The sequence below is a fragment of the Eretmochelys imbricata genome, chromosome 2, assembly GCF_965152235.1.
Source record: "Eretmochelys imbricata isolate rEreImb1 chromosome 2, rEreImb1.hap1, whole genome shotgun sequence".
Classification (NCBI taxonomy): Eukaryota; Metazoa; Chordata; order Testudines; family Cheloniidae; genus Eretmochelys; species Eretmochelys imbricata.
The window spans coordinates 61,198,431-61,220,193 of record NC_135573.1 but is presented as its reverse complement, the minus strand read 5'-3'; the positions used below and the strand labels follow the sequence as shown (position 1 = coordinate 61,220,193).

The following is a 21,763-nucleotide window of genomic DNA, read 5'->3' as shown; positions in this document are numbered from 1 at the left end:
TTGTGTGTGTAGTGATACCACTTTCATTCACACTGAATTCTATACAGAGTCACCTCTTAGCGGGATGAAAACGGAGTTTCTGTGCTTCGATTGCAGTATGTGGTATTTACTGAGGTGCTGGGAGGGAGGGGAGATATAAGGGCTACAATTCTTGGGTTAATCTGTGTTCCTTTTAACTAGTGAAATTTAGCAGGGAAGTTTTTGGGGGCATAATTGGTGCCTTCCTGAGGAATGTCAAGTTACCAACTTGTTCTGAAGAAGCAGTGGTTAAACCATAGCTCCAACAACTTCTTGACTGTGACAGTCTCTCCAACTGGCCTGAAGCTACTTCCTTTAGTGACACCTATTGAGATGGCCATTTCCAAACGAAGTCCTCAAGGCTCTTTGATCTCCGTGAACTTAAGCATAGATCTGTCTGGTACAGAAACTGCACTAGTGGTGTTGGTGGTTTGCTTCCTGTGGAAAATGGATGGAGAACAAGTGTTCATGTAGATTATTTTATATCTATCAACAGCTTTTGACATGCTACTCCATAGGATGATATTGCTGTACTTGCAGACCCTATGTAAGGGCCGTGGGTCTTGAACCCTTGTCCACAGGGCTCTTCAGAGCCAGTCTCTTCTGACTCACCACCAAGTGACCTGTTAATAGTTGCCAGAACTAGAAGCTCAACTCTGGCAAAGGACTCCAGTCCTGGGATCTGATTGGCAAAAGTATGGGAATCCTGATTGATTCCCAGCTTCTATTTAAACAAAGCAGAGGAACAGGAAGTAGTTAATGCAACTGGGTTAGGACTCTACTTTCTGTGCTGCCTTTTCCTGCTGCGTGACTCTGACCTCATGGTAACCTGCCTCTTGACACTTAACTCTGTTTGTTTGCCTTCTGACCTCCGGGTATCCAGACCTGGCCTGTTCCCTGGCTCCCAATTCCTACTCCGACCACTAGGCCAAACACCCATGTCCTGGTTCTGACACCTTAACAATATTATTCTGAGTGCCCTGATCTGTTGTTTTGGAAGGTATCCCAAAGGGGATAATATTGTGCAATAAATGATCTACTTTGAGATTCCTTTCAAGAAGAGTTCCAACTGCTTCACTGTGTACACAGTTTGGGATACCTTCGGCAGGCGAAACACAGAGCTTTTGTTTTTCCCATCTTTTCTGATCCTGCTAGTATTTGGAGTGGCATATGCAGAGACAGGGCACAGATTTGGGCTAGCCAGTTAAAGCCCATCCCAGACAAAACTTATAGGAGGCACCCACAAGAAATGTTGGTGACCTATTTGTGCCATTACTTTGTGGGGTTTGTGTTGTTTGTTCCTGTACTATCTGGGGGTTTGTTGGGTTCCCCACTTGTTCCTAGATGTCCATTATCAGTGGTTGCCACGTGGTGCGGTTTATATCTGTGATTTGAGAAAAGGGTTGTGCCCTTTCTATGAGGTGAAATCTGCATCTGAAATTACCCATGCCTTTGTCACCAGGAGGATAGATTACGCAACATTTATGCTCTACCTGGGAATGTGCTTTCAAACAAGTTGTAGCGTGGGATGCACAACCTTGTTTTTTTTAGTGGTGTTACCAAGATGACCTAGCACAATGCTGAATAAACTATAATTTAAGCACATTGTCAGTAAATATTGTTTCTCCTTCACAAAAGCTAATGTACTCAATGCTTTTTTTTGCCTCTGTCTTCACGAACAAGGTCAGCTCCCAGACTACTGCGTTGAGCAGCACAGCATGGGGAGGAGGTGACCAGCCCTCTGTGGAGAAAGAAGTGGTTCGGGACTATTTAGAAAAGCTGGACGAGCACAAGTCCATGGGGCCGGATGCGCTGCATCCAAGGGTGCTAAAGGAGCTGGCGGATGTGATTGCCATTGGCCATTATCTTTGAAAACTCATGGTGATCAGGGGAGGTCCCGGATGACTGGAAAAAGGCTAATGTAGCGCTCATCTTTTAAAAAGGGAAGGAGGAGGATCCAGGGAACTACAGGCCTGTCAGCCTCACCTCAGTCCCTGGAAAAATCATGGAGCAGGTCCTCAAGGATTCAATTCTGAAGCACTTAGAGGAAAGGAAAGTGATCAGGAACAGTTAGCATGGATAGCTAGCAAGGGCAAGTCATGCCTGACTAATCTAATTGCCTTCTATGACGAGATAACTGGCTCTGTGGATGAGGGGAAAGCAGTGGACGTGTTATTCCTTGACTTTAGCAAAGCTTTTGATACGGTCTCCCACAGTATTCTTGCCAGCAAGTTAAAGAAGTATGGGCTGGATGAATGGACTATAAGGTGGATAGAAAGCTAGCTAAATCGTCGGGCTCAACAGGTAATGATTAATGGCTCCATGTCTAGTTGGCAGCGGGTATCAAGTGGAGTGCCCCAAAGGTCGGTCCTGGGGCCAGTTTTGTTCAATATCTTCATTAATGATCTGGAGGATGGTGTGGACTGCACCCTCAGCAAGTTTGTAGATGACACTAAACTGGGAGGAGTGGTAGATATGCTGGATGGTAGAGATAGGATACAGAGGGACCTAGCAAATTAAAGGATTGGATCAAAAGAAATCTGATGAGGTTCAACAAGGACACATGCAGAGTCCTGCACTTAGGACGGAAGAATCCCATGCACCGCTACAGACTAGGGACCAAATGGCTGGGCAGCAGTTCTGCAGAAAAGGACCTAGGGGTTACAGTGGACGAGAAGCTGGATATGGGTCAACAGTGTGCCTTTGTTGCCAAGAAGGCTAACGGCATTTTGGGCTGTATAAGTAGGGGGATTGCCAGCAGATCCAGGGACGTGATCATTCCCCTCTATTTGACATTGGTGAAGCCTCATCTGGAATACTGTGTCCAATTTTGGGCCCCACACTACAAGAAGGATGTAGAAAAATTGAAAGCAGCTATCAAATCCCCCCTCATTCTTCTCTTCTGCAGACTAAACAATCCCAGTTCCCTCAGCCTCTCCTCATAAGTCATGTGTTCCAGTCCCCTAATCATTTTTGTTGCCCTCCGCTGGACACTTTCCAACTACCTGAAAGGGGGTTCCAAAGAGGATGGATCTAGACTGTTCTCAGTGGTAGCAGATGACAGAACAAGGAGTAATGGTCTCAAGTTGCAGTGGGGAAGGTTTAGGTTGGATATTAGGAAAAACTTTTTCACTAGGAGGGTGGTGAAGTGCTGGAATGCGTTACCTAGGGAGGTGGTGGAATCTCCTTCCTTTGAGGTTTTTAAGGTCAGGCTTGACAAAGCCCTGGCTGGGATTTAGTTGGGGATTGGTCCTGCTTTGAGCAGGGGGTTGGACTAGATGACCTCCTGAGGTCTCTTCCAACCCTGATATTCTATCATTTATTTTTAACTATTACTTCTCACTCTTGCTGGGGTTGGAGACACATCCTGGAAGTATTTTCATTTTTTTCTTGTGTACTGATTTTCATTCTAGCAAGGTGTAAAATAAGGCAAAAACTTGAAAATCGGAGGTATCCCATAATAGTGAGTAAGAATATTTTTAATATGTTGTAGAGGGTTCATGGCTGCAGTGCACCAGTCATTGTTGGTGTATATTCGAGTATCTATCTAACTGGGTAACCGGGGAACATAAATAAGGAGCACACAAAGACTTTGAGGGAGTTGCTATGGACAAAAGACAAATGTGAATGCTGAAATGTGTAATCCACATTTAAAAGGCAAGCTCAGTTTTACATATGTCTTGATCTGTTACACAATCTACAACAAAATATCCTGAATAGATGAAAGTCCTAATACTCTCTCTCAGAGCTTGTTGAATAATGTCCACAAGTGTGTGTGTGTGTGTGTGTGTGTGTGTGTGTGTGTGTGTGTGGCGGGGGGGACGACGGACACCTTACTGTAAAATTCCCAGGAGTGCTGCTGCACAGCATCCTACAATAGATAGCTAAATATTCTGCGTAATTCACTTTGGACAAATTTAAATGTAAAGACGTGCAAAATGCCAACACTAAACTGTCTAGCACATAAGCATAGTTTCAGTATAGCTCAGACATAGGTGAGAGGTTTATTGCAGGAGTGGGTGGGTGAGATTCTGTGGCCTGCATTGTGCAGGAGGTCAGACTAGATGGCCATAATGGTCCCTTCTGACCTTAATATCTATGAATCTATAATGAGAGAGGGTCTACTTAAAATAAGATTGATCCTGCCCTATATGAGTAGTGAGTAGTTGTGCTGTAAGCTGCACTAATTCAGAGTGTGGTTCTCCATGCCCATGTGAGCCTTGGGTCCAAAAGGGCCCCCACTTAAGGTAACAAGTGAAGACCAGCAATGGACCCAGTGGATGAGGGCCAAGTTCTCCAACAGTAGTGAAGATGGATGAGCCACAACTGTGCATGCATAGAATGCATAGGGCATAAAAACAACTAGATCTTCGTAATGGTCATCCATGCCTTCAGGAACCAACAGCATCTGGCAGAAGAGCTCCTGGTAAGGGGGATGGTGTCTCCCAAAATAAGACCCCTCTACAGCTCTCTGTCCCCTCCCAGTTCCAAGGAGGCAGAATAAAATGAAGGGGCAACCCACCGTAATAGACCATGACAATAGCACCAGGGCTAATGCCCCTGCTATTACCAACTCCAGGAGTGGCGGCATGTTGAGCACTCCCAAACTCCACTTACAGTAGATGCAGCCTTCATGACCCCAACTTTATGGAAGTCCAAAACAGACCTTAGAGATGTGTTCTGTGTCATTGCATAGAATGTGCTAACACTGAATGGCACTGGGTACATGAATGCTTTTGTCAAAGAACTCACCCAAGATTGTCATCACTGGTATCAGCAGGCCTATCTGCCACAAAGCGATCAAGTTACTATGGAAGGTGTAACCTTCCTCCATTCCAGTGGTCCACTGTGGTATTGATAAATTGGTCAACTTGGATATACATTCAAAAGCGGTGCTGCATGCTCTTCAACCATGTTGCCAGGATGGGAGACACACTCCAGCACAGTGTTCTCAAATTCTCCATTGACATGTAAAGGGGTGCATGTGCCCTGACTCAATGTGGCACTCCCTATGGAGCTGCCCTACAAATTTGTGGCTTTTCAGGACTAAGCCAGATGTGGGAACTTCACTACACAATGCCTGGTGTGATTCCATCAACCATGGTCACTCAGGCTGGCACAACAGTCCTCTGTAGACTATGCATTTTTGATTATATATCTTGGAAGAGATGTTAGACCCTGTTTTTTCATCCCTGCAGTTTGGGGAGCAAGTAGTTTCCAATCCTGTTCAACCTAGTGTCTTCTCTTCTGCCCCCTCCCCCCAAGCCCAATTGTGGTGTTGTACCAGCCTTCCCTGAGCTGAGGCCCCTGTACTGTATGTAGGTCAGTCCCATGACCCTGTTTTTTGCTAGCCAGTAAATAATAAACTCCAAAAACTACTGCCTAGCTAGAAGAGCAGTACTACTGAACTATTTTATGTCACATAACTCTCTCTCTAACCCAACTGAATTACTTGGCAATCTCAAAGGTGTAACAAGTTATTTTAACTGACTGAAATTCAGAAGTCCTTTCTGGCACAGGAACTTCAGAATTAGAATGATAGCACAGTTTGTGTAGGTATTCTTTATGAACATGTGACATGGAACAAAAACTTTGCCAGTTCAGAATAAACAAAAATCAAACTGTTTCTAAGGAACAGAGTCAGGATACACAGTAATATCCACTTTAAAATAAACACTGAGAAGAGGAAGAAAAAAAAGTTGTTCCATAACCGTTTACTACGCTATTTCTAACAAAGGCCAGAGAAACTGATCTAGTGAGTTGATTTGTAGCTTTTGTGTTACTTCAGTGTTTTGATTAACACATTGTATTTCAACAGTGCCAGACTGTGTCTCTGTTTTGGATGATTTTTGGATGACTGTCAATGAATAACAGCTTAGTGAAATACTGTCAGCAGGCAGATTCAAAAACAGGATCTCACAAATTGATGTACAGGTATTTGCTATGTACTGAATGATAAGACTGTGACTCCAGTTAAAGAAATATCATGTCTAGTCAAGGTAAATCAAGTTGGGTTTAAAAACAAGGGATTTAAAAAAACAAACCCAAAATAGGGTTAATAGAAATATTTCTGAAACTTTCTAAGTTCTGATGGAAACAGTTTTGACTGGCATCATTCTGTGTCACACACACTAAACAGAAAGTGAAACTGACTAGATCATTTTCACATCCAAGCCAAGTATAATGTAAAGAGTATACTTTTCATAATTTATAAAGGTAACATCTAATTTATTTAACAATCTAAGGTTAGTTTGCTCACCATTATCCCTTCTTATCAGTATCCCTTTTGAGGGACAAGGTGGGTGAGAGAAATATTTTATTGGACCAACTGTTTTTGGTGAGAGACACATTAGAGCTACACAAAGCTCAGTCTGGTCTGGGTCCCTGGTGTCCCTTCAGTCATTCATATTAATATTTACTGTTGGAGAAGGTATTTGCTCTTAAGCTTTGACAATACAACTGTACCCACTTAACTTAATTGGCTTAGAAACTATATTTAGACACATGTAAACTCTCATTTCAGTTTGTGGCTTAAGTTAATAATCAGTGTAGTTAAATTGGTAACATATCCCTACAACTTTCTCATAGAGATAAGCCCTCATTCACTTACACTGATTACCTGCGTGGCTTAGTCCCTTCCTAATTCTTATTCCCATTATAGAAATTGTAATTTTTTTCTGGTTTTAGCCTGCTCTCTATTAACTTCATGCTCCCCTGCATGTCTAGATCTAGCAAACAGAATAAATCAGAATAATAGCATTACTAAAGCAAAGGTCTGTATTGAATCTGATTTCAAAGCAGACCTACCTTTTGGCCCAGATTCTGCAATCTGATATTCTTATTTATGAATGACACCTTGAGTTCAGTGGGATAATTTATGAAGTAAAGTGCAACTAATTTTGAGTAGACTATTGGAACCTAACCCTTAATTTGGGAAGTATAAAAATAGTGTCTGAGCACACTGTGGTCAGACACACAGCTGCTTGTTTGGCAAGGAAGATGTAAAGAACCAGGACAGGAAACAGCTTGCCCTAAACTGGTGCCAGATTTGCACAAAACTGTCTGATCTTCCTGCATTAGTTCTTTATTTCTACTGTTACAGAAGACTTTCATTTAAAGTAATTGATAGGATGGATGATTACCCTGCCTGCTCTCCAGGATGGTAAGTCGCAGACTTGTGTTGCTAAATGTGGGTGTGTATACAAAAGCCTACAAGCAGTTAAACTGAACAATAAAAGTAGTTTTCCATCCCTATTTTTTACCTAGTTGTCTTGGCATTCTAAATCATTAATTTTTTGCCTAACGTCTGCCTTGTGAGGATTATCACGTAGCAAAATGAGAGGGTCAGTTTAGTCTATGGGTTCTTTCCCCATATTTTTTATGCCTGAATGCAAGAGGGGCCTGCACTCGTGTTCCCATTCAGCCAAGGCTGTCCTAAGGAGTACAGTTTCCTAGCAGAGCTCTTCTCCCCTTGCTCCACAAAGTTGTAGGAGCGCCTTGCTCGCGCTGCTCCTAAGCCACCTGCTCTGGAGCTAGAACAACTCGCAGCGTAGCGGTCGGGGAGCTGGGCTAGCACTGGCCTGGCTGGCGCAGGCAGGGAGCCGCGTGCGCTGCAAGGTAAAAGCGGGGAGACGCCCGCGGGGGGAGCCGTTCGCTACAGCTGGCAGTATAAGGGAAAGCATCGCCCTACCGGGAACGAGTCACGGGGAAGGAGTAGGCCCGGGGCCAATGCCTCGAGGTGGGGGAAATGTTGCTACTCTCCCGGGCTGGCGGAGGGGGGGAGCACCGGCTGCCTAGAGCGGCCACCCGGCTCGGCGGTGCCTGCGGGGGAAGCAGCCGGGAAGGGCTCCGGGGGGCGGCGCAGGCTGTGGGTGGGGTAGGTCTGCCCAGCGCACCGGGGAGCGAGCAGCCCCCAGCCGAGGCCTGCGACCCCCCTTCCCAACAGCTCTGCTGGCGCCCCGCCTCGCCCCCCACCTGGTGGGGCCACCTGGCGCCGCCGGCCCGGAATGGCGGGGCCACGGCATGTGGGCCGGGAAAGCGGCGGGCTGCGGGGCCCCGCGGGGGACCAGGGGCGTGGGGAAGCGCTGGCCTGGCCTCGGGGCTGTTGCGCCCGGCTGGCTGGCTGGCTGGGGCTACGCCCGGTCGCCCACCCTGCCGCCGCCCAGGGGCTGAGAGGGGGTTAACTCCAGCCCCGCCCAGCGCGGTAGTGGCCCGACAGGCTGGCAGGCAGCGGCTTGCGCCGGTCCCAGCAGATGCTGCAGAGGGTGGGGTTCAGCCCGGGGACCTCTGCCGCCCTCGGGAAGGGGGGTTTGATCCATGGTGGGGTGGGGGTTGTGCCCAGTTGTTTTTTTTTTTCTTCCCGTTAAAACACCACCGATGCCCCTGCGTCCCCGCCCGCGGAGCGCCTTGCCCTCCGCTCCCTCCGGCAGGCGGGCGATGCATGACTCGCAGTCCGAGGCCGTGTGTCTCGCAGTGTGCTGGGTTCCAGGGCAGGAGACGCGCCTGACCCAGCCGGAGGGCCGGGGCGCTCCTCCCGCGCTGGCTTCGCGCTGCCTTTGCGCTCTCGTCTGCGGGTGCAGTGGTGCGCGTTCAGCGCCAGTCGGCTGGCTGGTTTGCCTGTGGTCACAGGCAGATCCGCTGTTGTGGAGACCCTTCGCTGTGGTTTCTGATCTGCCGTCCCCAGTGGGCGGTGGCTTGTCTCTTTAGGGTTTGGTGCAAGGTCTTGAAAGGTCTGACTCTGGATAGGGGCACCCTGAGGTTAGTATTGTTGAGCCCTGGGCTGAATTCTATGTAGGAGTGTGTGGTGCTTTTCATTGAGCTCTCCTTCTGGTCTTCCAGTGTCCTGTGATATAGGGAGTGCGAGCTGCTCTGGCTGAGAGAGCTCGAACAGCTGAGAACACGGCTGCTACTCTGAAATCTGTTTCGTGTGATGATCAGAAAAGGGACAGTTCCTCTCATTGCCCTGCAGTCGTTGTTGGAAGAGTTCCAGGGTGTGTACACAGCTTGCTTACAGAGCTCTCCAGATGGGCATGCCTAAGGAGAGGAAGCTGAGATCTTCGTCTTGCAAGCTGTCAAGTGTCTGTGTCTTTGCTACAGGTTTGGGTGCGTGGTGTAAGAGAGAAGGGTTTTGGAGCCATGTACTGTGGAAAATACAGATGATGTTTTTATACACACAGACCATGAAAAAATGGGTGTTTATCACTACAAAAGGTTTTCTCTCCCCCCACCCCACTCTCCTGCTGGTAACAGCTTATCTAAAGTGATCACTCTCCTTACAATGTGTATGATAATCAAGGTGGGCCATTTCCAGCACAAATCCAGGTTTTCTCCCCCCCCCCCACAAAACCCATTCTCCTGTTGGTAATAGCTTTATCTAAAGCTTTGTGGGGTGGGGGAGAGAGAACCTGGATTTGTGCTGGAAATGGCCCACCTTGATTATCATACACATTGTAAGGAGAGTGATCACTTTAGATAAGCTATTACCAGCAGGAGAGTGGGGTGGGGGGAGATAAAACCTTTTGTAGTGATAAACACCCATTTTTTCATGGTCTGTGTGTATAAAAACATCTTCTGTATTTTCCACAGTATGCATCTGATGAAGTGAGCTGTAGCTCACGAAAGCTTATGCTCAAATAAATTGGTTAGTCTCTAAGGTGCCACAAGTACTCCTTTTCTTTCAGTTTATCTAGACTTTTTTCCTATTAAGGTGAGCAGATCAATGTCATTTCTTCACCTTGTAACAAGATGCAATGAATTTCCCAAACCCTGCTGCAAGGTCTTGAGGGTGGGAATGGGACTGCCATTCAGTAGGTACGCTTCTCTTCTGTCCAAGTCCCTGGCATGGGGAAAAGGTGCAGCCACCTCCTGTGTAATGATATAAAACTCCGTCTTCAGGAGATTTTTGTGTCTTGTACAAAATTGCTTATGGCTGTAAACTGCTCATTTTGTGGAAAAGTTACAACTATAGGGGAAAAACCAACAGTTGTACTGGAGTTGATGTGTTTGAACTCCATTAAAGCTCCTTCTTAAAAAAAACAAAACAAAACAAAACAAAAAAACCCAATACTTGGCACCCCCTCCCCCATCCTTTTATTGGATGATATGAATTTGGGTCTCCTGGGGGAATGTAATTCAAGTCCATTAATACAAAATTGTAAAGTATTAATATTTGAAGATTTGCTGCAGTGAACACTAGAGGGTTTTTTTAAACTTCTTTTCATACAAATGTTAGGGGAAGCTGGTAAATTCTCCCTCTACACCTCCAAAAGATACCCTTCTGTTCTCTGGTTCTGAACATGCCATAACTCATCAACATGGAATGTGATTTGTCACCCACGTCTCTATTTTTGAGGTTTTTATTATCGCTTGCTAAACTTATTACAACACACTATTTACCTCTGTCTGCAGTTTTAAGACCTTTGTGCTTCTCCCAACAACCATCCAACTCCTAGGAATTTCACAGATAAAACACTAGCTCCATTTTTCATGCAGTCAGGTGCTTCATAGCTTTCAGTGAAGATAAACTTAACATGATTATACACTGAGATACCTAAGTTTGGGTTTAGAGGGGCTGTTGTGTCATGTTTCATGTTTAAACTGAAAATGTCATTTATCTGTTAGACTAGAAGAACTTCAATGAAACTGTTCTGGTCTCATGAGTACCTAAATGTAGGTTGGTTGGTTTGTTTGTTTTTTGTTTTTGTTTTTTATATAGTGCTCACCAGAACATTAATCTGATCTTTCAGGTGACTGCTATTTACTACTCTAAATGAGAGAATTTAATAAAATACATCTTAAAAACTTGTAACAGGAGTTAATAAAAACAAGAAAATTCAAATGTAGAGGAGATCACATAATTCCCTGTAACTATTTTCTTAAAGATCCTTTTAGAACTAAAGAAGGAATGCCATTAACTCTTTTTAACTGGAACTTTTCTTGTAGGCTTATTACAATCTTAATATTTTCAGTATTTTTATATTAACTTTTTGTGTCTGCAGTGTTTGTATTTAGTTTCAAAACTGGCTTTTGTATTACTTTAAAAAAAGAATGTAATATGGAAGACTTGTGTTAGATCAGGTTGTTTTTTTTTTTTTTTCAAGTTTAATTTGTATGCAGCAGTAAAGGTTTGCTATTTTTACTTCTTTGATACTGTCTTTAAAGCTGTATAAATTACCTCAGCTATATCCTGCTTGATGGGAGCCTTAATGTGTGGCATCTAATTGATGCAGAGCTTGCATAAGTACCGTTCACTATAAATCACAACCTTGCCATATTAGAAATTGTGACACCAACTTGTATTATAGGCATAAAATAGATGCTTTCTATGGTCTTAAATTTTTTTTTTTTTTTTAGCCATCTATTGTGACCTTATTCTCTGTGAGGAAAGACTATTGATTCACCACTGCCCTATAGACATTTGGATCAGTGCAGAGTGGGTGTAAAAAACTATCATTCTGAGTTTGGTAATACTTTGCGCTGGTGTGACTACCCAAATTGTTGGGTATGGGTGAATTGGGCCCACAGTACTGTGTTGCTGTAAGTTTCTTATTTCTCTTCTTGGTTTGCCTTAGAATCTGTTCTACTTAACCATGTTACATTCTTGGAATTTTGTTGTAGCTGTATCGGTCTCAGGATATTAGAGTTACAAGGTGGGTGAGGTAATATCTTTTGGACCAACTACTATTGGATAGAGAGACAAGCTTTCTCGAATATATTCCCTCACCCCTTGTCGTTGTTGGAATTTGGCAGTATTAACTGTTCCATTGACTTCTTCTGCAAAATTAGGGATACCTAAATTTGAAGAGTAGGCTTAGATTTGATGCTGCATATCCCATCAGCTTTTTGTTCTGGAGACATTCCATTTTCTAGATCTCTTACCCTGTTGGTTATGAAATTTTGGTGTATACTTTTATAGAGCTCTTTACAAATATTGCAACACCCTCCTTAAATAGGTCAGTGTTCTCAATGGTTTAGGAGGTATACCTGGTCCTGCCTCAGCACAGGGACTAGACTAGATGACCTGACTTCTCTTCCAGCCCTACATTTCTGTGATTTTACAGATGGGAACTGGAGACAGAGTAGTAAAGTGACTTGTCCAAATGCACACACAAAGCCAGTAACCCAGCCAGAATTGGAGCTTACGATGATCAGACTCCCAATCCCATATTCATTATTCTAGACCAGTGGTTCCAAACTGGGGTGTGCAAGATGCACCCAGGGGTTGCGCGGCAGCAGGAGCACCACTGGATGAAACTCCATCTTTTTTTTTTCTTTGGCGGAAGCTCTGCATGTCCCCGGCTGGTGTTCCCCTGCGGCGGGTCTTCCAGCCCTGTTCTGTTGGTGGCATGCCTGCAGCGGGTCTTCCGGTCTTCACCCTCGGGGTGCACGAGCCAAAAAGTTTGGAGACTACTGTTCTAGACTATCCTGCCTCTCCAAATGATGTGACTGGATGTATGTTCATGGAGTCAAAAAGGGGATAACAACCCTGTGGTCTATGTTTACAGAAGCCTGACTGCCTGCTGAAGCAGAATTGGACACCCTACAAGTGGTTGGAGTAAAGGAAGTTGGATAGGCTTTATCGTAAGATCTGTCGGAGGCAGCTCAAGGCACTATAGCCAAAACTTTCAGTCCATATTTATGAGCTTGTCCTTAGGCACCCAAATTTTGAAAATTTTTGCCTAAATTAATTGGAGCTGCTGCACAGGAAAGTTGAGGAAGCAATCGAGAAAACATAAGTGTTGGCATATGATCAGTGCGAACTGACTTTACTGCGCATAGTTCATCACTGAGACTAATCATTTAATGCATTTGCAGTTGTTGTATCCGTTAGTCCAGATTCTCTGGATATGGCTAGAGATTAATCATTAAGGATTAGATGTGGGTAAATAAGAAGTCTTCACTAACAATTCTAGAGGGCTGTTCTTAGGGCAGATCTAGGAGCTTGCTGAATGCATGCTCAGTTGTTAATAATGATCCACACTACATTCATTTTTAACAGTGGTGGAGCCTGTAGTTCTCAGAATTCTGTCTTGCAATAAACAAGAATCCTGACAGAGCCAACCTGAGATACAAATGTTGAAATTTCACATATAACAGTGGCTGTGCCAGGACAGATAAAATAAGTGTTGCTGTCGTAGGGGAGGTATACTCTTCAGTGGGATTATAAATAGAAAATGTCTCCCTTATTCTTTCTCCCCAGTGAGACTGAGATAGGGGATGGAAAGTAAGAAATTATCCCCTATTCCTGTTCCTCTCCATTCTTCTTTAACCTTTCTCACTCATCTCTGTCTTCTTCCTTTCCCATAGGGAAAATAACAAAAGAGTTACATTTCACTAGACCAGATTATTGCAGAGTGATGATTTCCCCTCTGGTGGTGGTGGTGGTGGGGTAGGGGGTTGTTTTGTTTTTACAGCAGTACTCTTACAGGTTAAGGTGTGTGTGCGGGGGACACAATCCACACTCTTCTTTTTTTCAGTTTGACAGCAGTTTGTCTTCATTCAGTTTTATCATTTTTGCAGAAGGCCAATGTTGCATTTCCTATCTTATGAACTAGCATTGCTTTCATTATCTCTTACCTGAAGGAGCTCCAAGTGCAAGCTACTCCCTAGGGCGTTTACCACTAATGGCAGCAGAATGAAAATGGCAACCAGCAGGAATGCATGAAGAACTGAGGAGGGGTGGACCCAGGCATGTAGGGAAGTGCTCTGCACTCTCCTTTGCTAGACAGATTTTTGTAAACATCAGCAGGAGAGTTGAAAACCCTCTTTAAAACTTACAAAAAGGTCCGTAAAACTAAAATGTACATGGTATTAAAGGGTGGTCTATTTGAAACCTGAATTATTTTGAAGTTAGTCATTCAACAAATCAAAGCAGACTTGGGTCCCTTTTGAAATTCAGGTAGCTTTGTTAGGGTTTAGGCTAGCGATGGACAAATTTAATACACTTTTTAAGCCTCATGACCTCTGACAGTTCCTGGCTGTCTTCTTCCTGTGGTTATCCTATCCTGATGTACTGAAACTGATACTATGGCCAAATTTAAAGAGAGAACACAAAACCTATTTTTAACTCTTAACCGTGACAAATAATTGAAATATCTCCTATTTATCCAGCGTTATTTTTTGCAGGTCTCTCCTGCACCAGAATCCATCTCAGCTGGAGCTTGCCAGATCTTGATTTCACTTGTGACCCAGCCCTGGATTTGGACCCAGCTCTCCAGAGGTGCAAGGTTAGCGTAGCCACCAAATGTCTTTCGCCTTGCGGTCATTTGTTTATATTACCCTCTTAAAAGGTACATGCCAAATTCTTTTCTTGTTGACTCTTTTCCAAATACATTTGGAAAAGTCCTCTTATTTTCACCTGTCCTCCACCTCCCTGTCTGCTTCCTCCTATTGCTCAAAGTGCTGAAAGGAAGATGGTACCCTTCCTTTACTGTGTGGGAACACTAGCAGCATTGTCAGTGGAGGCATGCTGTTTGGTTATTAATTGTAGCTGTACAGCCAGCATGGGCAGTACACATAAGCTGTCTAATCCAGTTTTAGCTTTTGAGGGACAGGGACTTCTTTTTCTTGCTGTGTGACTGTACAGCATCCTGCACAATGGGACTGTTATCCTGATTGGGCCCTCTGGGTGCTGTTGTAATATAATAGTTAAAATAGTTAGACTAAAATGTTTCTCTTTTATTAGATACAAAACTTGAGAGGCCTTTCATAGTACAGTTTGGGCCAAGTTTCCAATCACCATGGAAAAGTATTAGAATATGAGGGGGCTGGCTTTCACCTACCTTTCATTTACAGGGCTTTTTGGGGGTGCTTAGAATATCATCCAGCTACTCTTCAGAGGGGTCTTGTCCATGGTGAAGGATTAAAGTCAGCGGGAGGGTCATTGGGAAGGGGGCAAGGGTGAGGCTTTTTTAATTCCTCCCTCCAAAAGTGCAAGCAGCTAGCCACAGTTGACAAGTGGTTAGGAGCTTGCTTATGGAACCATATTTGGACATTAAAACTCCACTAGTTACTATCCTCTCACAAAGCTTCCAGTTTTAAGGAAGTTTATCAAGAAGGTCGAGATGAGCCAACTTCAGTGGTAGATTGAAAAGACTTCTTGGATTCCTGTCGGTCAGGATTCAGATCCTAATATGGAATTGAAATTGTGAGAATGTACTGTTAGTGATCCATCTTGCTCAGTTTGTATAGTAGGTCACTTGAGGAGATTTTCAAACGTATTGTACTGCAATGGTGTATATGTATGGGGATAGTCAGCTGTGTGCCTGCTTTTTGTAACATCCACGTTCTGTTCTCCTTGCAATCACGGTTCCTGAGAGAGACAGGAATCTGGATAAAATTGAAATGGCTATATTGTTCAACCCAGAAAAGAATGAAAGGCATGCTTTTTGGTAAAAGACAATGGCAGTGGACAAACGGGTGTCTCACTACCTAACCAGTGTGTATTCTTGAGTTTTGTCAGAATAATTCATGGATCCGTTGCAGCTCTTGTGACAGATATAGATATTTGCTTTTGATGATCTTTCATCTGAAACTTCCAAGGAGACTGTGCCCCATTATTCTCTAATGCAAACCTCACAACAGAGAGCTGTGCAAATAACTGACTATTTTCATTTGACTGGCAGTTCCTAAAAATATATTTTTTAAAAAAGTTCAGGTTGTACCATCAAACTTTTTGGGGATTTTCAGCAGGGAAAAGCAGGGTCATTTTTGTTCAGGTCAAACTAAACTTTATTTCACATTTGGGCATTTAACCTTGATTTACTTTAGCAAAGAAAATGAAAGGCTAGATTCACAAAAAACATGGTGGTGGTGCTGCCACCACTTACAACCTTTTATCCTAGTGGCTGGAGCACTCACCTGGGATATTGAAGACCTGGGTTTGAATCCTTGCTCTGGAGTCTGAATCCTTGCTTCCCAGGTGACTGCCCTGACCTTCAGGCTATAGGGTATTTATCCATGAATTGTTCTCAGTCTCTCCTTTTGAAGCTGTTCCTCTGTGTAAATAATTAAATTGTCACTGAAGCAGGGACTGGAACCCAGATGTTCCCCCTCCCAAAGGGGAGCCCTAAACAGAGGGCTGTAAGTCATATTCTTTCTCTGGTCCAATGACTATTTCATTATTTTATACAAAGTGAAACCGCTTCAACAGAAGAAACTCTGAGATTTCCCCCACATTGGAATACCCTGTAGCCTGGTGGTTAGGGCAGTCACCTAGGAAGTGAGAACCTGGGTTCAAGTCTCTGCTCCAGAAGGGATTTAAACCTGGGTCTCCCAGTCCATTAACCACTGGGCTAAAGTTTTATAAGGGGGAATCTCAACCTCCTCTAAACTTTTTTTTTTCTTTTTTTCATTTAAACCAAAACAGTTTGTTAAATCAACACTAGTGCACAAAATGTTCGGGCAACTCAAATCTGTATTTTTCGGTGAAAAAAGTTCTTTGGAAAAGTTTTGCCCATCTCTGTGCAAATGCCTTCTGCACCTTTCCCCCTTCTGGCCTTTGGGAGCTTCTGTTGATGCTGAATGTCTTTAGACTGCTGTGAGTTGCCAGGTGTGGAGACATATCCGCAGTGTATTCCTATGTACACTTAGGTGCAATTCAAGGTGTATGGTCTGGTTGTCAGACTTTTGTCTTTCCCTCTACTTGTCATGGGAGTTGAGGACAGCAGGAAGTCACTTGTTTCTAATAACTCTACCACTGCTAATAGAGTGCTCCCTTTCTCAGCTGACAGCGCCTATTTAAAATTCACTCCTCTCTGGTGGTCTGCCAGAGCCTACAAAGGCCTTAAAGGCACACTTCAATGCTTGCTTTGTCTGGTGTGATTGTGTTTGTCTTTTTTAATGAGTGATACAATAAGGAACACAGGTTAGATGCATCACCTAGCTGCCATAGTGCTAGGCACTGTTGAAATTAGCAAATAAACCTGCTAATCTGCAGTGTTGTAGGGATGGGAAATCAAGAAAAATTGAAAAACCTTTTTGAAATGAAGTTCTTCTGTATGTTACAGTTGAAGAGTTACTATGATAGTTGAGTGCTGCGGGTGAATAGAAACTGCATCTTTCACCTTCTGGAGTTTCATAGGCAAGCTTCAATTGCTCTTTCCAATTTTACCACCTAATTTTAACGTTGCATTGCAACAACGCTGTTGTAAGTATAGTCTTCTCAGAGAAACAAATGCAAACTGCATCATGCAAAGCTCCAAGAAACTTGCAGTATAAATATTTTTATTGGTTTTTTTTACGTCTTCAGTAGCTGCTCATTCTTTTCCACCAGATCAAGATGAGTAAATTCATCCTGTATCAAACTTGGTGACTCTACTCTTGGACTTTCTACATTTGAGAATGAGCTATATATCAAATCTGTGCAGTACTGCTCTCTGAACTATAATCCATGCCTTTTCTTCAGTACTATTGCAACTCTTCGTGTCCTGTCATTCTGCTATGGCTCTGAAATCTAAAGAATGTGAGAGCGATGGCCTGTATCTTTACCCTATGTGCCCTAAGTGGAATTGACATGAGGGTGAATGCAAAAATTCCAGGAACATTGTAGGATTAGACACAGTGTCCATTTGTGAGAGGTTGACGGTGCTCAGAGGATGGTGTTAGTGAGGGAAAGAAAGACACAAAAAGCTTGCCGCTCTAATGTGTGACATGTGATGGCCAGGAAAATAAGTAAGTAAACAATATGAGAAAAATGCAGTATACGTGTAACTGCTAGCCCCATAAATGGGCATAAATGTTTTGTAAATCATATACCTAGTAAAACACATGACTGAAAATATTATACCACTTTGATTGACTTTAGGGGGGCTTCTGTACCAAATAATACATATTTGGTGGAATGGGGAAGGACTGCCGTATAATATTTAACTGCAACATTTTTAGTTTATTTTTTAAACTAGGTTTGGGGAGTAAGAGACCAGTCTTCTTACAGGTTACGCACCCAAATATAATTTTATAAAAGAGTAATTATGGTTAACTGTATAACACAGCTTTTTAACAGTGGCTCATCAAAGGTACAAGTTCCTGGCTGATTTGATGTGTACAAGATAATGTAATTCAAATATGTAACTTATTAATGTATCTGAATTAAACTTGGAAACTATTAGTCTGATGTGAGTAACCAGTAAGTATGGGAAAGTCAAATATTAAGGCAAATGGGAGTCAAATTTTTAAAACAAAATTTGACTATCACTGAACAGCTATAATGACTTTGATTTCATTGTGATTATAGCTGTTTCTGCATTTTTAATAATTTCACCATATTAATATTTATCTTTCATTTAATGGTAAATTATAATTAATGATCAAGTTCCTCAAATCTGAGGACAAACTAGAGGAAATTTGGAAGAGATCAAGGTGATTGGATTTTGAGTATAAGAAGTAAACCAGAACCATCTAAGATTTATTAGTTGGATATTAAAAAACAAATCTCTTCAATTGGATACCAGGGGCTTTGTCACTTCTGCGAACACAAACATGGGTATCTCTGTAACTGTAGTATTACATCAAATTAGTTGGTGGCTTTTTTTTATTTTATTTTTTAAAAATTCTTGCCCTGAAATATACAGTTCATATTCAGCTTACCTATTTTGAGAAAATGGCAGTTTAAATATTGAGCTTTTTCACTCCTCAAAGCTTTCCCCTTGTAGAGTTAGACATGACACAAGCTAGACATCTCATATTTTAGTGTTACCTATTTTTTTGTTTGTGCCTTAGGGTTGAACTGTATTTGGTTTATAAACAAAACAAAAAAACTTAAAACTGAAATATCCATACATTCCCGAACAGGAGGTTTTTTGTTAAATTTGAGCATCTCTTTATGGTCATCTTGTGTGCTAGTTAAAAGTTCATATTTGTATTGTGGCAACATTTAGAGGCCTCAGTTGGGGATTAGGTTCCTTTGTGGTAGACACACACACACACACACCACAACAACAACAACAACAAAATTATCCCTGCCCCAGAGATGGTGAGTGAAAGAGGACAGCATTAACTTGAAATCTAAACTTCAGAAAACTAGTTAAATTCTAACCTGGCCCTGGCCTATTTTGGTATGTATACTTTTTCATTTTCTTGTCTTTTAAAATGCCCCCTTTCACACAATGCTGTGTGAAAGCCCTAAATGAAGAGAGGTTGACTAACCATCTGTACAGGGGAAATGATGAAACTCTAGACAATGTGCTGTCAAAAGCACAAAGTAAGCAAAACTGGGGGAAATCTCCCTAATCTGTGAGTTAGTGTCATCATATGCTTCACTTGTAACAACAGCAGGTAAATGTTCAGACAGAAGTGACTTTTTAAAATTAACTGTGTCCCTTTAAACTTCACTTGAAAGATTTTTCTCATATCATCTTTCCTTTTCCACCTGTGATGTGATACTTAAATATACTCTGTGTGTTCTGACAGGTATGCAGTACCCTGAGATACAGACTTGTACATCTGAAGATATTTAGAAATAATCTTGAATACATTATTTCTACCTCAATACAACTCTTATGGCTGAGTAAAACTAACTTGACTCTGATGATAAATATCTGCCTGTCTCCCCAAATTATGCATTACATGCTGCGGCCCTGATCCTGCAAGCTAGTTTTGCTGTGGGGCCTTGAATCCATGCAGAGCCCCCTTTGAAGTCAGTGGGACTCTGTAAGGGGGCAAAAGCCCACCAGCATAGAACATCTGGTAGGATCAGGGTTTGAGTGTGTGTTGCAGAGATGAGCAGTGTCTGTTGTCCCCACTGTCCAAAGACCCCGATCAGGATCAGGCATTTTTTGCAGTATGTACTGTATACCTGCATAGGAAGCTATGATTCCTGCCCAGAGAAGGAGCTCACAAACTAGTTCTAACCATGCAAATGAACAATGTTTCTGTATTAATTTTACCTTTTAATTACATTTTAAGGTTGCATGATGGAATTTAAATTTTTCCAAGAAAAGCTGCACATTTTGGATCAGTATCGCTGAGATTGTCTTCTGTTTGCTCTACATTGAGTGGAGTCACTTGACACAAGCTTGCCCAAAGAGTACATAAAAATGGATCTCAAAGAAAGCTGCCCAAGTGTTAGCATTCCCAGCTCTGATGAACATAGAGAGAAGAAAAAGAGGTTTACTGTAAGTATGTTAGCATTTCTCTAGACAGACTACATATGTGCTTTGTTTTGTACATTAGCACACATCTTAAATATCTGACTATTTTTGTGCTCTCCACATACTGATGACAGAAATTGGTGTTTGCTCAAATGCAAATGATATGTACTGGACATAATGAACAAAATGCTTTACACAATTAATCTTCACGCAGAATAGGATTTTTATTCTAGAGTTTGTCACTTTTTATAGATATAGTTCTGGTTTACAAATTCTTGATATCCCTTTAAGCAAAACTGCAGCATTTTTTTTTTTCATATTTGGAATTTGGTGTATAAATGTGGGGGCAGGGGGATTTTTTTGCCCTAGCATATCAGATCCAAATGTTGCCATATCTTTTCTGTAAAAAACATTAAAATCCCAAAGAGTGAGGTGTATTTTAAAAAAATGACAAGAAAAAGGTGAGCTCCTGAGTTTAGACACTCCACATTTATTTTACATCTTTACAGTTGTTTTCTTAATGTTTTCATGTGCTTTTAAAGGAAACTCATCACTTGTAATTCATTCTCTCTCTCTCTCTCTCAATCTTATGCTCTTGAAAGTTTTTTTTCCCCCCTCATTTTTTCCTTTTGGCCTCCTGATAGACACATTTTGTAATCATGCAGGCTTTTTTTTTTTTTCTTTTTTTAATTTGGTAGCAGGCAGTACTTGTGTGTTTTGTTTACTAGTGCAAAGAATCTTACTTAATACAGGAAGTAAAGTGGTTTTGGGTGGTTTTGTCTTTGCTTCTATGTCTGTTAGTGTATAAAGAATGCATCATAATGCTTTCTTTCAAAAATATGATCTGATTCATTGACCTGTTGTGCAATTTCCTCCTGAAACTGAGAGATGCTGACTAGCTTGTTCTATTTTTCTAGAGAATTAGTAAATCCAAGGGTGTTTCACTGATGAAAACTAGTGCAAGGTTTATGTCTGTTTTCAGCCTACAGTACAGTTATTCTCTTTATCTTCAGAAGGCAAAGAATATTACTTTATGTAGTCAATGTAAACATTCAAGTATATCATAATGTAACTATGTTTTGGGGAGTGGGGAAATGGGGAAAAGAAAAAGGGTGCTTGGTTAACTTGCAGTTTAAGAGCTAAAGTTTGAGAGTGCCTGAGGGTCGGTATGTATTGGAAGTGTATTTCATACGACTTTGTGAGTTTGAACGAAGTTGCTCTCTCGAAAGTCTCTGATCTTCCTACAGCAAAATTAGCACATTGTACTGCCTAAATGTTAATTCTTTACAGACTTGTCAGTGGTCGGACATTTGTCCTGAAATTTCCTGCTGTGGTAAGTTCACCAGTGACAGCACTAGAACACACAAGGCAATGACAGTCCCCAGAGTTTTAAGCACCAGGTCATGTAGAACTTTTTAGGCAGAAAATCAGCGGTAGCCTAGAGTCCTGTCTTCCCTGGCACTCCTACTTGTGGAGCTGCACCAACATTAGCAACAGTGGGGAAATTTTAGAGAGAAGAGGTGACAGTAGGCACAGTCTAACCAGGTGAATGTTCCCTATAGAAGCACAGTGCTCAGTTTTGGCCTCTTCCACTTGATATCAAGGACTAATTAGCAGCCTGACAAATTATACTTTTTCACAGGAAAGCTTGTGGGTTT

General features: G+C 42.4%; 1 protein-coding gene across 5 annotated transcripts in view; it reads left to right on the top strand.

The window, feature by feature from the left end:
* SGK3 (serum/glucocorticoid regulated kinase family member 3) overlaps window positions 1-21,763 on the top strand; it is an 88,920-nt gene that overhangs the window by 33,067 nt on the left and 34,090 nt on the right. The window contains exons 2-4 of one of the 5 annotated variants that reach the window (XM_077810184.1): window positions 14,143-14,243; window positions 19,921-20,129; window positions 21,396-21,438. In XM_077810184.1, the coding sequence (XP_077666310.1) occupies window positions 20,098-20,129; window positions 21,396-21,438 (75 nt within the window). In that variant the 5' untranslated portion in view covers window positions 14,143-14,243; window positions 19,921-20,097. Of the gene's footprint in view, window positions 1-7,125; window positions 7,181-8,864; window positions 9,009-14,142; window positions 14,244-19,920; window positions 20,130-21,395; window positions 21,439-21,763 lie in introns of those variants that run through there. The other 4 variants (XM_077810182.1, XM_077810181.1, XM_077810180.1 and 1 more) reach the window with 4 other exon arrangements.